At 36.8% G+C, this 17,947-nt stretch overlaps 1 protein-coding gene across 1 annotated transcript; it reads left to right on the top strand.

The window, feature by feature from the left end:
* Window positions 1-1,523: 1,523 nt before the first annotated feature.
* Window positions 1,524-2,501, top strand: LOC108318721 (casparian strip membrane protein 1). The gene is made up of 3 exons (XM_017556143.2): window positions 1,524-1,832; window positions 1,907-2,030; window positions 2,107-2,501. Exons 1-3 carry the CDS (start codon window positions 1,594-1,596, stop codon window positions 2,326-2,328), a joined length of 585 nt encoding a protein of 194 aa, XP_017411632.1. The 5' UTR covers window positions 1,524-1,593; the 3' UTR covers window positions 2,329-2,501.
* Window positions 2,502-17,947: the final 15,446 nt, after the last annotated feature.

The following is a 17,947-nucleotide window of genomic DNA, read 5'->3' on the forward strand; positions in this document are numbered from 1 at the left end:
ACTAGTAAGACATATGTTGAGATAGATGAGCACAAGTCTTCTAATGATGCATGACAATTTTGATATAAGTTTTGATATTGATGTAGGAATGGAGTCAATTGAGTTAGATGACTGAATTATATTGTCTACTAATGCATTTGGAATAATTGATTCACATATAGTGTCTATTATTCCAGTAAAGTCTACCATTCTGCCACTTTCACTTGAAAATGCAAACCGATTTAATGGATTACAGATGATCCTCATGACATTCCTGATTCACCTAATGACCTCATGTTGATTGACAAATGTTAATACTAATATTCCTATAGTTATGCTCCTACAAATATAGTTGTCAACAAATATGCTTGTTCATGTTGATGATGATCCAAAAGAATCTAATCTAGTTAATGTTGATGGTGTTGATAATATTCATATAAATTTTCTTTCTAATATATTTGCTGACACTCATAAAGTTTGTGATATACTTGTTCAAGAGAATGGGGTAATGTTAGGGATTGGAAAGTTTATGAGAGAAGGAAGAAAAGAGAGTAGAAGAATTCCTAACTGTTAAGGCAGTTAGGAAAAGGCGGGAAGTATGGGTATAAAAGGAAAAATGTATTATACTGTGATTAGTCAAGAATTATATACTTTGTATAGTTTCGAACCTGGTGAGGGGGTTAGGACCTCGACTTACAGGTTATTGTAATTGTTCGTTACTGTGAATAATATACCCTTTGTTTGACTCTTTTGGTGTGGGATGAGTGTGTATCAGTGAGTGAGGGAGACAGTTAGGATTTTATTTTCAGATTTCTAACACATAGTGTTTGTGATATACTTGTTCAATATCTTGACTGCGCTCATAATGTTATATTTGACTATGTAGTAGATGTTGATCCTAATAATGATTTTGTATATGATTTTTTTTATGGTGTAATTGATTTTATTGTTGATATTGATTTTCTTTTACTTCCAGCATCATCTACCTTCCCATTGCATTCTACCATCCCAATAATGTCTTCCCTTTTACTAGGGTATGTATCTAGATCGTCTACCCCATATAAACAAAATTTATATATTGAACAAAAACTTACATAGGTATTTCACAGTTTTTTTGTTGTCAGTCGCATTTAAATAACATGAATTATACTTTGATGGTGAGCGAACAAAAGTGTAGTATACTGACCTCATGGGCGACTTTGGCAAAACAAATCCTTATGATACCAATCCCTACATATATATATATATATATATATATATATATATATATATATATATATATATATATATATATATATATATATATATATATATATATATATATATATTTATTGATCGAAAAGCAAAGAAGTTGGAAAATATAATTTGAGAATATTATTATTTCTCTGAAACCTATCTCCACTAACTATTTCTCTTAGTGGAAATGGTTTTAACAACTCCTCTCATGGATGGCCTTCATTTATAAAATATATATGAACGTTGACCATTCTCTCTCTATATAAGGTATTGGCGTATGGATTCATTTGCATAATTCACTGGGTCTTTAAATTCATATTTGAGTAGAATCATATATAGGACAGAGGGTTCCCTGGAGTTTGAAAGTAAAAAAAAAAAATGTCAACGACCGTGGATGTCCCAGAATCCAGCAATGTTGGTAAAGGAAAAGCAGTTGCAGTTGGAAGGCCAGGAGGGTGGAAGAAAGGGTTAGCCATAATGGACTTCATTCTAAGGTTGGGTGGCATAGCATCTTCTCTTGGTGCTGCAGCAACTATGGGAACAAGTGATCAAACGCTCCCTTTCTTCACTCAGTTCTTTCAGTTTGAAGCTAGTTACGATAGCTTCACTACTTTTCAGTATGTAATCCAGCTTTTTCTCCATATTTATGCCTTTTCTTAACAATCCAGTACTAATGGTTACCAAAATACAGGTTTTTTGTGATTACAATGTCACTGGTGGCTGGGTATCTTGTCCTGTCACTACCCTTCTCAGTCGTAGCCATCATACGCCCTCATGCAGCTGGACCAAGGCTTTTCCTCATCATCCTAGACACAGTAATTAACTATGAACCAACCTTAATTATAATTACAAACTACTATTCACATTTAATTGTTTGGTTGTAAAATGCAGGTGTTTCTGACTTTGGCCACAGCTAGTGGTGCTTCGGCAGCTGCAATCGTTTACTTGGCACACAACGGCAATCAAGACTCCAACTGGCTTGCCATCTGTAACCAGTTTGGAGACTTTTGTGCCCAAACCAGTGGAGCTGTGGTTGCGTCCTTCGTCGCTGTGGTTATCCTTGTGCTTCTCGTTATTATGTCTGCTTTGCTCCTCAAAAGACACCAAAGTTAATTAAGATCTAATCGTGCAGGGACTATACCTTTACCTGCATTATACTTATCAGTCTAATGTTTGGTTCTTCTTTTTTTGTTCACTTTAATTTCCTTTTAAGATGTGTTCCTGATTATTTCCAATGATTTTCTAATGTCTCAAGTTTGAGCCTATCCCATGTTCAATTTATTTCAGATTCTTCTACCCTTTTATTTTTCGTTCCGGAAACATTGAAAATAAAATTATAAATACACAGTAAAAGTATTTAATCTTCCACTTACGGGTGGGTGTGGGTTTTACCCATCCTCCTCTACCAATTAAGAATCCCTATTCATGTTTATCTCCAATACCCAATCAATGGAAGGAAGGTGTGTTGTCTCTCAACTTGTTCTCTACTTGTAAGAAAACAAGATATACATTTTCTTTCGATCATGATGAAAATATTATAATTCTATAAGTTTTAAAATAAAGTACCAAATATACAAATACTAGTAATATTTAAGTAATTTAAAATAAGGATGTGTGTATTCTACCTTTTTGCTTTAAGTGTCTTCGAAAAGGAAGATGAGTATTATCAATTCAACAATGTTAAACAAGAAGAAAAGAATGATGAACATACCATAGTGTTAAACTTAATAAAGTCATCTATATTGTAAAGAATTCTATACTCAAGTTGAGTGAAGTGTTTTTTCATTCCTTTCACATTTCTTTTATTCTTTTAATCCTTGTTTCCTTTTAAGTCTATGTGGTATCACTAGTGCAGTCAAGGGAAACAACAACGATTATTTTCGCTTATACGCAACAGTTATTTTCCCTTACTGTATACAAAATCTAAACTATAGAGAAAATAAAATTCAATCCAAAATATTACCGTTTTCCATCCACTCGTAACATGTGCACGAGTAGTGGTCATCATCCAATACATGACGTAATAACCACACTCAAATGACCCGATTTGTCTATTACACTTCAATATATCATCATAATTATAAAATGTTAAGTAACACCATTGGAATGGTACAAAATGTAACAAAGTATGAACTAAAATACCAAACCTTAAGGGCCAACCATGCAAGCTGTTTAGTTGTAGCAGTTGATCTCCCAGATAATACCATATGTGCTGCAAGGGAACTATTAAAACAAAAATTGCTTTAGCATACATTTATATAACAAAGAAAGTTGAAACATAAATGAGCTGCTAATGACGCCTAAAATTGGTAATAACTTAATTGACATATACTAAAATCATAAATGAAACTTTAAAGTTAACAAATTTCACTTACCCAAATATATAAGAGAGAAAATATATCTCCTTCCCCGTTAAAGCAGCTGGTGATATATGCTTTGATGTCACCAAATTTATTTCCTTCATGAGTCATATAGGGGTCAATGAACCCATATACATCATTGAACCCCATCTTGTTACTAACACCAAACATATACCTGAAATCAAGAAATGATCTGATATAAGTAACTTGATAAATCAATTTTCTATAAAAAAGTTCTCATAAACTTACATCATCCATAACTGAATGAGTGTAATATTAATTTTTTCTTTCCCCGACGCAAGCTCCCTAACATCTTGCTGATGCAAGTGTAATGGGATCTCAACATTTCTTCCAAATGTAGTAGAATCCCATGTACAATCATTGGCGTATCTGCAATCATGTTACAAAGCTCGTCTAATGCACCAAGAGGGTCGTCCTCAGATGAGCCAGTCTTCTTCATTGTAGGACTTCCCTCTTGATCTGTCTACTATTACATGAAAAAATGGTTATGTTTTGATGTCAATAAGAAGTAAAGTTTAAAATTGAGAAGTTTATAGTATGAGTCTTTACCAGGGGGTCAGATATAGCACCAACCAATTGTCTAGGCCAGACGGCGAAGCACTTAAATGTTAGTGCCACAATGAAAAACTCCTCTGTAGGCACAAGAACAATGACATTTGCTACGACAACTTCATCCACCGAGACCTTGACCTCATCTTCTCCTAGCTCCACACCATGCACTACAGTGGTTGCTTCATAGACTGTGCCACGAGCCACTAGCATGGTCCCGACAGGAGAGAGAATATATAGTTGACATGGATGAGTGTCGTCATGTTGTCGCCTGGGGCACCAACAACTGAGAAACTTCCTTTGCCGCTTCTACCTATCAAATTAAATGTTAGGTTATACAAAAGGTAAATTAATAAACAAAAATGATTATTAAGTTTACCTATAGGGGGAACAACATGTTTCGCTATAGGAGATGACGTATGACGCTTGCCATAATGCTCAAACTGCTGCTAGAACTGGCGCGTAACCATTTCAACAACTTCATCATACAACTCTGCCTGGACCTTCTTTGTGATCTCTTTTCTGACGTCCTGCTTCAACTTTTCTTCATACTCTTTACTCAATCCGTATGAAGATGAACGCGAGGAAGACCCAAAGACATGTCGTATGCCTATCCCAGTCCCAATAGCATGCACCCGTCTTGGGTGGTCAGGTCGTCCAATAGTTGTGGTAAGAATATCCTAATGACCTTCTTGTGTGAATTGACCTTGGGAGCTCTGCTCAACCAAGGAGTCTAGTAACATAAAAAAATTTCAAAATTATTTGAAAGATCTATGGAATATATATATAACAAAATAAGAGAAATGATATCTTACAATTCTTTATGATATTTCTCTAGCACTATCAGAAGTGTAGGAGCCCAATGATCGTAGACGGGCTAACTTGCACTTCTTGTGTTGAGATGGTGGTGAAGGAGGAGGAGGGTCACCACCCTCAGAAAGTGGAAGTCTACTATCTGACTTCTACTTCATTATTTTTTCCTCAAGCTTCTTGTATCCACAACGAGATAGTAGGTGTAGATTTTTATTCTAAGCACTTATACTCTGTGCTTTTGACCTTGTTTCCTATGACAAAATGAAACAATTGTTATGATATAAAATTCTGAATGATGAATTGAATGATTTTACCTACACTTACTTGCCACGACTCGGATGAACAAAGTTGTACAAACTGACGCCAAGTGTCTTCGTCAATTATAGAATATTTAGAACATGGAGTTTCATTAATATTTGCTCCAAATATATATATATATATATATATATATATATATATATATATATATATATATATATATATATATATATATATATATATATTGACGTCAATTTTGTCTTAAACCCCTAAATCTTTCGGCAATTGCAAATAAACACCTACTCCTTAGGCTCGCAACATTTGAAATATCAAATGTCATCTACAATAAAGAAAGTAATAACCTTATATCAATACAAATTTATCAATATAATGAAACTACAATTTGGAGCAATATTGATTAACTTACCAATAGATCTTGCCAGATTAGATTTTGATCAGCCTCAGATACATGGTCAAATGATGGAGTAAGGATAGAGATACGATCACGTGCTAGTACTCCAAGGTAAGACCTAAAAACATCTGCATTCGGTCCAGATGCTACTCTGGTGACCACGTAAATAATGATAGGTGTCCTCTCACCTGCATTTCTTCTAAGTATAAGTTGTCTTAACCTCATCGCTCCTCTAGTGGGTCTAGAAGTGGGAACTTCATCCCTTGATGAATGTGGTGCCTCAGCCATATATTTGTCACAATAAATAAGATGAATGATTAATAAAAGACTTATAAACTAACATATATTGTTTAACAAAAGCCATAAATTTTTACACAAATATGAAATTCATAATCATATGGATTGGTCATATGTATATTCCCTCATTGTGATCTTCCAAAATTGCATGTACACATCAACTAGAGGGTCGTGATTTAATTTATTGTCATTTTAAATGAATGGTTGTCAATAATATGAAGATTACTTAGATTCTCTTCTTTATCTTCAATTTGTCTTTTTCCTTGAAGAGCGACATACCAATGGTTAGACGTAGGATCTTTGACATAAAAAACCTGACTTGCTTGATATGCCATGATAAACGGTTGTCTCCATAACCAACCTTTCGAAAATCAACTAGTGTCATACCAGATTCATCTATTTTGACACCACTCTTATTGTCAATCCACTTACATTTGAAGAGTGCAACAGAAAACTTAGTGTAAACCTCCCATATCTCTTATATTCTACCATAATATTTAATTGATCCAACTACATGATTTTGATCTTTGGATGTGGAAAATTGTAGCGACTCAGCTTCTAGAATGACGCCACTATTTTGTACTATGCTTTTATCATCCAAAGTCTTCATATAAAATGTGCAATTATTAAGATGTGGAAAATGTGCTTTGACGTACCCTTTCAAAATCTTCATATAACGCTCAATAGGATACATCCATCTTAAGTATACTGGTCCACACAACTTGATTTCTCTAACCAAATGAACAAATAAATGCACCATGATGTCAAAAAAGGATGGAGGGAAAAACATTTCTAGCTGACACAAGATGATAATAATGTCGCCTTGAAGTTCATCTAACTTTGTAGGATCAATGACTTTACTACAGATTGACGAGAAAAATGAGCACAATCGAGTTATGGTCTGCCTAACTTTTTTGGGCAAAATTCCACGAATTGTCACCAGTAACAATTGTTGCATTAAGACGTGGCAATCATGAAACTTTAGTTCAACAAGCTTTAAGTCCTGCATTGACACTAAGATCTTGATATTTTAAGAGTATCCTTGCGGTACCTGATACTCTTTAAACAAAGGAAAAAACTTATCTTCTCTTGTTTGGACATTGTGTAACATGCAGAGGGCAAATAAGTACGTTTACCAATCTCTCTTGGTGCCAACTCTTCTCGGATCTTCATGTCAACCAAATCCAAACGAGCATTCACTCCATCTTTTTTTCCCCTGGATGTTGAGTAGTGTACTGATCAAGCTATCACACACATTCTTCTCTACATGCATCACATCTATGTAATGTCTAACATCTAACTTTGACCAATATGGAAGATCAAAGAATATTGGTTTCTTCTTCCAAGGGGTTGTTATAGATGACTTCTTAGATGTTTTCCCAAATACATGATGCACTTTATTAACTTTTTCAAGAACTTCAAGGCTAGTGGAATTGGTGCATCGTCTTTCTCTTGTTGTCCATTGAATGCTTTTTTTAACCTTCAATATGGATTATTAGATTGTAAAAGTCTCCGGTGACGCATATTCACTGTCTTCCTTCGGTGTTTTAATTGATGAGCTGTAGTATTTTCTTCACATATAGGACATGCTTTATGACCCTTCACATCTACCCCGACAAATTTTCGTAAGTTGGGAAGTCATTAATGGTGTAAAATAACATGACATGCATCATGAAAGTTTCAGAAGCAAAGGCATCAAATATTTCAATCCCATCAACCCCCAACAACTTCAAGTCTTCAACTAGTGGCCTGAGATAAAGATCTATGTCATTTCTAGGCTGCTTTGGACCAGATATCAACATCAACAATATCATGTACTTTCTTTTCATGCACAATCCAGGAGATAAAATTGTAAATTATCAGTATAATGGCCCAACAACTGTGATTGGTACTTAAATTACGAAATGGGTTTATTTCATCAGTAGCTAAACCAAACCGAAGATTTCTACATTCTTGACAAAATTTTGGGAATTCTTGATCAATGTTTTTCCATTGCTTTGAATTAGTTGCATGACGAAACAACCCATCATTTGTTCTTTCATCTGCATGTCATCTTAGGTTTTTAGCGTCTTTCGAATTCGCGAACAAACGCTTAAGTCTGGCCACGAGTGGAAGGTACCAAACTACTTTCAAAGAAGAACCATTCTTTTTTGTGTGAAAGCCTTCCTATTAAAGAAGGAAGCTAGAGGAGAGTGGCTGAATTATAAATTTAGAGGTGACTTAATGGAAGCTACTCCTAACTGGATTCACGCAAGCTGGAGCTCCAAACCAGAATAAGACAATAAGGAAAAAGGTGCAGCGGAATAGTGAAGATAATGAGGTGTTTGAAGTGTTTAAGGTGGAGAGAAGTGTGTGGGTGAAGCCTCAAACCTCAAAGGGCCTTCCTACGGAGGAAGGAAGCTAGAGGAAGGGTCAAGAAGTTGAAAATCAAGAGTGACTCAAGAGCAATAGGGCTAGAAAACAATTTCAGCAGCATATCACTAAGCTCAAAAGTGAAAGTTACAAAGGGGAGGCCCTCTTATTTATAGGTGAAGAGGGCCCTCAATTCTGGCCTATTTTCCCTCAAGAAATCAAAATAAGAAACGGGCTTGGAGGCTAAGCTAACTTGTCACGGGAAGCATGCTGGGTCACATGGACAATGCTGCCAAAACGTGCTTCAGGCAGCTCTGATGGCGCTTGAGCGGCCCTGGTGCTGATTCCCTGAAAAATGCTTTTCCCAAATCTATTTGGTTGGCTATGGTTCTTGCCTTTATTGTATCCTACAAAAACATCATTTACAAATATTAGTTTTTAGACAAGAGAAGAAGGATTTTCATAAGTAACCTTCCATAGAAGTAAAGTGTTAGGTGATCCTTCTTCTTCTTGAATATTCCTTGCCATGGCACTAGTAAGAGGTCCAATGTGATTCCTTGATGGTCTTCCATCAGACCCTCCCTCTTGAAAAGGATCTGTCCTCATATCTTCTTCATCCTGTTGATCATCTCCTGTGAAAGGAATTAAGTCGCAAATGTTAAAAGTAGGACTGACACCATAACTTTTAGGAAGGTCTAATATGTATGCATTATCATTTATCTTTTTGACCACTTGAAAGGACCATCTCCTCTTGGACTAAGTTTGGACTTTCACTGAGAAGGAAATCTTTCCTTTCTCAAATGAAGCCAAACTAAGTCTCCTTCTTCAAAAACTATTTTCTTTCTCCCTTATTCGTTTTTCAATTTGGTTTTTAACCTTCTCATGTAATTTCTTGATAAACTCCGCTTTAGATACACCTTCTTTATGAAGAAAAGAAGATGATTATGGAAGAGGAAGTGAATCAAGAGGTGTAATAGGGTTAAAACCATAAACAACCTCAAAAGGAGAAAGATTAAGAGTCTTGTGAACTACTCTATTATAAGCAAAGTCAATATGAGGTAGATGATCATCCCAACTTTTTTTATTACCTCTTAATATTACTATTAATAATGTAGATAGAGATCTATTTACTACTTCAGTTTGCCCATCAGTTTGTGGGTGACATGTGGTAGAAAATAGAAGTTTAGTTCCTAGCTTTTCCCATAAAGTTTTTCAAAAATGGCTTAGGAACTTAACATCTCTATCAGACACTATGGTTTTGGGTAAGCCATGCAATCTCACTATTTCTTTAAAGAAGAGTCTAGAGATATAGCTAACATCATCTAATTTGTGGCAGGGTATAAAATGTGCCATTTTACTAAAACGATCTACTACCACAAATATAATCATACCTCTTTTGAGTTCTTGGCAATCCAGAACAAAATCCATGCTTATGTCCTCCCAAGGGGTATTAGCTATGGGAAGAGGTGTATAGAGTCCATGAGGCATAATTTTTGACTTAGCTTGTAAACAAGCTATGCATTTAGAACAATGCCTTTGAACATCTACTCTCATGTGTGGCCAATAGAATTTACTTTTGAATATGTTTAGAGTTTTATCAACTCCATGATGGCCCATGAGTCCTCCTCCATGACTCTCTTTGATAAAAAGTTTTCTAATGGATCATTGGGGTATATAAATTTTTCCTTTACTAAAAAGATACCCTTTAGAAAGATAGAATCCATCAAAAGGCTTCTTAAGACAAGATGAATAAGTGGATGCAAATGTTTCCTCATTTTCATATAGTTCTCTTATATCACCAAATCCTAATATTTGTGAGCTTAGGGTTACGAATAATGCATGTCTTCTAGATAAAGCATCCGCAACAACATTAGTACTCCCTTTTTTGTGTTTGATGACATAGGTTAATTGCTCCAAGTATTCCACCAACCACTTAGCATGTCTCTTGTTTAGCTTTCCCTACCATTTAAGATACTTGAGAGATTCATGGTCAATATGTATAATGAATTCTCGATTTACCAATTAATGCTCCCAAGTCTTTAAAGCTCTAATGAGGGCATACAACTCTTTATCATAGGTAGGATAGTCTAAAGTAGGTCCCCTAAGTTTTCACTAAAGTAAGTTATGGGATGACCTTCTTGAATTAAAACAGCTCTTATCCCTACCCCAGATGCATCACATTCTAGTTCAAAGGCTTGGGAAAAATCAGGCAAAACTAGAATAGGTGCATGAGTTAACTTATGTTTTAAGGTCTCAAAAGATAAAGCTTGTTTACCACCCCACAGAAAAGGAACATCTTTCTTGATTAATTCATTTAAAGGAGCAGCTATGGTGGAGAAGTCTTTAACAAATCTCCTATAAAAACTAGCTAATCCATGGAAACTTCTTACCTCTCCTACTGTCTTAGGGGTTGGCCATTCTTGTATGGCCTTGATCTTCTCAGTATCAACATGTAAACCTCCTTTTCCAACTTTGAATCCAAGGAAAATCACACTCTCTTGAAAAAAAGTACATTTATCAAAGTTGGCAAAGAGATCATGTTCTCTAAGAAGAAGCAAGACATTTTTGACATGGCTAAGATGCTCTTGAAGACCTTGACTATAGATTAAGATATCATCAAAGTAGACCACTATAAACCTTCCTATGCATTCCCTAACGACATGGTTCATCAATCTCATGATTGTTCTAGGAGCATTGGTCAAGCCAAAGGGCATGACTAACCATTCATACAAACCAAACTTGGTCTTGAAAGCGGTTTTCCATTCATCTCCCTCTTTAATTCTTATTTGATGATATCCGCTTTTGAGATCAATTTTGGTGAAAATGTTTGCTCCATGTAATTCATCTAACATGTCATCTATCCTAGGAATGGGGTTCCTATATTTAACAGTTATGTTGTTGATGGCCCTATGTCGCAACCGGAATCGCGACGGGACGACGATCCAAAAAAAACGGGTTTTGCAAAGAGATTTTAGAGTCGCCACCATAGTTTATTATGGAAAACTACTAAAAAACCATAAAATAGTAAGACACGGTCCACGAAAACCATATTCTGGGTTCGGGAGTCGGTTACGTGTAGGGAAGGTGTTAGCACCCTACAACGCCTGCCCTAAGGCAGTACCTTTAACTAAATACACGAATATGATGTGGTTTTCTAAATGTTTAACTATCCCCTAAAATAAAATTCTAAATAAACAAAATATATATTTTTTTTAATTTTTTGGGCCTGACAAGGATTGACCTTGCTCCTATGTATTCTCATTCAAAATGAGAAATCAGTGTTACGTAATTCTTTTAGAAAATGCTTGAAAATTTTGTTTGATGAATTGTTTGAGAAATTTGTTTGAGAAATTGATTATGGATAAGTTTGGATTTCTGGGAAAGTGAACCTGACAAGGGCTAACCTTGCTCCTACATATCTCCACTTTTGATGGAGAATCAAGGATCACGTAGTTCTGGCTGAGAAATTGTTTGTTGTTTGAAAATGTGGATGTTTTTAGTTTTTGAAGGTTTTTTTCATTTTTGGTATTTTTTTTTATAAAAAGAAAGAGGAGAGGTCTTTAGCACAAGGACGATGCGAGCGATCACACATGTGCTTAACCTTTAAAATATTTTTTATAAAAGAAAGAGAAAAGGTTTTTGCAGAAGGACGATGCGAGCGATCACACATGTGCTTAACCTTTAAAATATTTTTTGGTATTTTATTTTTTTATGAAAGAAAGAGAAAAGGTTTTTAGCACAAGGACGATGCGAGCGATCACACATGTGCTTAACCTTTAAAATATTTTTTGGTATTTTTTATAAAACAAAGAGAAAAGGTTTTAGCACAAGGACGATGCGAGCGATCACACATGTGCTTAACCTTTAAAATATTTTATTATTATTTTTTGTAGAAAAGAAGAAGAAAAGGTTTTAGCACAAGGACGATGCGTGCGATCACACATGTGCCTAAACCTTTAAAATATTTTATTATTATTATTTTTTTTTAGAAAAGAAGAAGAAAAGGTTTTAGCACAAGGACGATGTGTGCGATCACACATGTGCCTAAACCTTCAAAATATTTTATTATTATTTTTTTTAGAAAAGAAGAAGAAAAGGTTTTAGCACAAGGACGATGCGTGCGATCACACATGTGCCTAAACCTTTAAAATATTTTATTATTATTATTTTTTTTTAGAAAAGAAGAAGAAAAGGTTTTAGCACAAGGACGATGCGTGCGATTACACATGTGCCTAAACCTTCAAAATATTTTATTATTATTTTTTTTAGAAAAGAAGAAGAAAATGTTTTAGCACAAGGACGATGCAAGCGATCACACATGTGCCTAAACCTTTAAAATAATTTTGTAAATTTTGTATATATATATATATATATATATATATAAATATTTTATTTTTAAGATAAATAAGGGAACAAAATAAAATAAATAAAGAAAAGCAAATAAATAAATAAGTAATAAAAATAAAACAAATAGTGGGTGTGCCCAAATGAGAAAATGGGGTGTCTAAATTATTTTTCCTTTTATAAACAGATTGGGCCTAAACCCAAACTGAAAGGGGGTGAGGAAGTGAGAAAAATGGGGTGAGGAAATGAGAATAAGGGGTTGAGGAAGTGAGAATAGGGGGTACAGGCAAGAAAAGAAATTTTATTTTTTTGTTATTATTTTTTAAGAACAGGATGGGCCTAAGCCTGGGCCAAGAGAACGTATGGGGGTCTGCGGGTGAAAAACGGGGGTTGCGCGAAGGAGAAAGGAGTTTTTTTTCTTCTTGGGCTTGACCTAGCACTAGCCCGGGGTGGCCTTTCTGACCTAGAATCCCCTAGGGGTTCAGCATTCCCCTTCCATTCCTCACCCACTCAGATCCAACACTTTCCCGTAAGCTCACTCCCTCAGCTCAGACACTCTCCACAGACCCAAGGTCTCTTACTCTCTCCGCAGGCTCACCACCTCTTCAGCCGGAACCGGCCACCGCGCCACTGGCGACTCCTCGTCTCGACGCCGTCGGCGACACCTCGCCCCACCGTGGCCACCGTTGGCTGCAACGCCTTCGCTCTCCCTCTCTTCTCGCTTCGGAGACGATGACCCAGGGAGGGGTTTGCTTCCTCTACACATGCGCCACCACCTCCGCCAAGACCGGCCGCCGCCAGTGCGCCGATGGCCGCCACAGATCCTGCCAGTTGCCGCGCCAAGCCCTTGCTCCTCTACCTCCCTCCTTCTCTTCTTCGTTCTCAAAGGGGGCAATCCTTTTCCTCTTCTCCGCGTTCGAGAGCGGAAACCCCGGGGAGGGTTCTGCCTCCGCTGCACGTGCACCACAACCTCTTCAAACCGACCCCACGCCACCACCTTCTACTCGGAATCCAAACTCACCGCCAACAACTATCCTCCCGTTGGTATTATTTTGGGCATCAGTCTTGGGGTTTTGATGATGACTGTGTCGTGAGTGGGGGGAAGGATGATTGGGTTCCGAGGATGGGAGAAAAGAGAGGAGAAGACTGGGTTTTGTGGGTTTGTTGGTTTGTTTGTTTATTTGAAGGTTCGGCTGGCGTTGGGTTCCGAGGATGGGAGAATGAAATTCCCCCTGTGCGTGAAGATGAAGACACTGTGCTGGTGCGCGTATGAATGTGAGTGTGAGGGTGATAATTGATTCTGTGATAATGGTGTATGGGCTGGCGAAATGGGGAAGCCTTAGTAGATGCTGGGAAGTGAATGAGTTGAACATTTTGGCTATGTGAGACCGGTGTGGTAGTGGTTGATTGTGACTTTCTGCTTAGTGATGATTTCCTTGTTGGTTACGGGGTGAATAGAGTTATTAAGGGGGTGTTGAAGATAGGAGAACTCGTGATGTTCAGAGGAAAAGGATGAACGTATGCTATACGATTCTAGAATGGGGAATATGGCAGACTCACCGTAGCATAAGCAAAATGGAATAAGCATAAAAGGCAGTTATGCAATAAGCATACATGACCACACAGGTGAGCAAGAGGCTTACCTCTCGGAGCTCTATGGCTGTTGCTAGCTACGTGTATCTGGTGACCTCCTTTGGCCCTTGTCTTTCTTTGCCGGTGCCAATGGTGGATGCCCTTCTGTGACTGGATGATGATCCAAGATGAAGGTCCGAAGAAGTAGTGTCCAATCCCCCTCCTTTCCTCTCCAAAATTAGAATAAGAAAGTTTTCCCTCTGCTCTCTCTATGTTTTTTTTCGATTCCGTATCTCCCAAATTGAATGTACCAGCATCGTATGCTCCAAATTGTCTCTGCCAACACCCTACCCACTCTGCACAAACGATTTCTGCCCCCTCTTCCCAGCACACACACGTACAATGTTCCCTCCAAACCAAACATTCTTTTCTCCTCTTTTTTTTTTTAAACATTTGACAAATGAATTAAAATAAAAGAACATAAAGATAAAAAAAGAATAAAATAAAACAGCCTAAAATAAAATAACTCTAAATGAAAAATTAGAATAACCAAGAAATAAAATAAAATAGAACACAATATAATAAAATACAATAAAATATAATAACTCAAAATAACAAAATAAGATAAAATAAATTTTGAATAAAGATAAAATAAGATAAATTAATTCCATTATTATTTATTTATTCACCCGGACGAAATTAGGTGTTGACAGCTGCCCCTCTTTACTTAGATATTACTAGATAATATGAAAATTTGATATTTTCGTATTATCTGAGTAAAGCTAAGTAAAGATTGAAACACTAATTTCGTCTAGGTTTCAAAAAAGAAAAAGTAAGAGTAAGAACTGATCTAAATACAATAATTGAAATCAATGAAGAGTGTCATGACGGAACAAAGAGAGTTCGATCATTGCCTTTGCAGAGGGCCAATATCGTTGAACAACAACCTGGATTTGACCATTGCCTTGTAGAGGGCCAATATCGTAGAAGAAAGCTTAAATTCGACCATTGCCAAGTAGAGGACCGTTACAAAAAGAAAAAACTTGAGTTTAGGGTGCCAGGCGAAACTGGGCTTGGGGGCCAGTATGGGAACTGGGCTTTGGGGGCCAGTGTAGAAACTGGGCTTTGTGGGCCAGTGTGAAATTGGGCTTGGGGGCCAGTGTGGAAACTGGGCTTGGGGACCAATGTGAAAACTGGGCTTTGGGGGCCAGTGTGAAAACTGGGCTTTGGGGCCAGTGTGGAAACTGGGCTTTGGGGCCAGTGTGGAAACTGGGCTTGGGGCCAGTGTGGAAACTGGGCTTGGGGCCAGTGTGGAAACTGGGCTTTGGGGGCCAGTGTGGAAACTGGGCTTTGTGGGCCAGTGTGAAAACTGGGCTTGGGGGCCAGTGTAGAAACTGGCTTTGTGGGCCAGTGTGAAACTGGGCTTGGGGGCCAGTGTGAAAACTGGGCTTTGAGGGCCAGTGTGGAAACTGGGCTTGGGGGCCAGTGTGAAAACTGGGCTTTGGGGCCAGTGTGGAAACTAGGCTTTGGGGGCCAGTGTGAAAACTGGGCTTTGGGGCTAGTGTGAAAACTGGGCTTTGGCAATTCTTGAAACTTGTAGATTTGTGAAATGGTTTTTTTTTTTTTTTTGTAATTTTTGACAAAAATTTGATTTTTGAAAAGGCATCAGTGACCATTTCCAAAGAGAAGGTCCTGATATGAAGATGTGAGAAACAAGTTGTAAAGACCATTGTAGAATGCTGAAACCTAACTTAAAAGCGATGAACAATGTGTAAAGTTGTGAGTGTCAAAACCTCAAAATGAGAGAAAAAAAAAACTTGATCAACAAGAAACAATATGACTTGAAAGAGAAAACCATAATGTTATTTTTTGTATTTTTGAAGAAGGATTCGACAACCATTCATATGAATGAAGAGGGTTTCGATCTGAACGAATTTCTTTTGATGGATTGATGCACATATGAAAAACATTTGCTTTGTTTTGTGTTTCCTCTTTATTTTTTTTGCTTGAGTCATTCATTTTACTTGCAATCATCATCAAACTGATCTTTATTTTCAATGTTTTTTTGAAAGTGAGGAATGTCATACATCTAAGGTCTAAAGTTTGAGATAATTACATTTTGACTTTTCTTTCGTGACATCAATGCACGCATGCTTGAATTCACTAGCAAGTGAGAAAAATGACAGATGTTTAGGATGGTTTGGAGAAGACTAGGACAACCACATGGGCCCATCATTCCTCATACACTCCTCGTCGAAGATGTGATATGTGAATGTCAAAGTGAAACGGGATATCCCGAAAGTTGCCCTAGTTTGGTGCTTGGGAAAATGAGCATTGGGTATGGATCTTTGAAAATTCGAGTGAAAAAAAATCAAGTGAGATTCGCAAAGCTGCCCTAGTCTTGAGATTATGGGTTGATAAATTTCAGGGCGAAGATGCGTGGTGAGATCCACAAAATTGCCCCAGTTTTTTTTTTTTTGGGCACGGGGTTCCATTTGGAAAAGGTAGTGGGTATGAAAAGGATCAGCTAAAAGGATGCCCCTACTTGATTTGATTTTCTTTTGCATGCTTTTGCCTAGTTGGCAAAGAGATCCCTTCTTCCTGAGACATTACTTTTTTTTCTCTCTTTTTTTCATTCATTTTCAAAAAAAATTTTGTTCTTTTTGTTTTATTTTATTTTTTTGGGACACATTGCAAGTCATTTCGTCTTATCGCAAAATTAAGCTTTATGAAAATTTGAGCAAACATTATTCAATCTGTGTGGACTTTATTAGGCTTGAAATGTGGCTAGGGCTAGAAGGTATTGAAAGAAAGGATTAAAGGCCCAAATGAATGCTTGTCGGATACATTTTTGAAACAAGGGTTGTCATCTATCATTGTGTCAACTATTTGACCTTTTGAGCACTTTGTTTTTCTTGAACTCCATTTTTCATTTTTTTTCATCATCACTTTGTGATTTTTTTGTTCTTTTTGTTTTTTCTTTGTTCACTCTTCTTGATGAAATTTCTTTGTTTGATCATTGAGTGCTCTTCATTTGCATCATGAGTTGACTCCTACGTGATGACAACCCTTGCTTGGGGATAATTTTGAAAAAGAGTTTATTTTTGGCTCAAACGCGGTGACAATGGATATATATTTTTTGCTTTTTAGATAAAGAAAAGATGGCCACACATCATTTCAAATTCTGATTGCTTTATTTTCAAAAGATTAATTCTACGACTAGATGACCTCAACATGAGTTCTTTTTTTTTTCCTTTCTTTTCCTTTCTAGACTGCCCTTTCGGGTTTTCAATCTAGTGGGCTTATTCTATTTTTGAAAGTTCTTCTGTTTGTCTCAATGGATTTAGGGATCACCCAACTAGCGCAAGCGAGGAAAATTTTGGCCAGGCCAATCTGCCCCAGTGTAAAGGTTTTTGTTACTGAGGGCAGTGACAGTGTTTGTTGGTGAAAATCCTTTATTTTAGAGAAAGTGAAGGGTGAAGGCTTTCAAGCAACACGTGCACAAACATCTCGAAAGGAAACATCAAATTGTTATTTTTAGACACTTGACCTCAGAAAAACTTGACATTCCAATTTTCTTTTTGATTATTCATCATTTTTCCTTTTTTCTATTTTCGAAAAACAAGAGTTTGACGATTCACAAGAAAGACAAGTGATTCAAGATTTCCTTCATTTTTTTTGTTTTTTTTTTCAATTTTGTTTTCCTTTTTTCCGCAATACCCTTTCAGGACTCGATTTCTAGCACTGCTTGGAG

This window comes from Vigna angularis, chromosome 3, assembly GCF_016808095.1.
Source record: "Vigna angularis cultivar LongXiaoDou No.4 chromosome 3, ASM1680809v1, whole genome shotgun sequence".
NCBI classification, from domain to species: domain Eukaryota; kingdom Viridiplantae; phylum Streptophyta; class Magnoliopsida; order Fabales; family Fabaceae; genus Vigna; species Vigna angularis.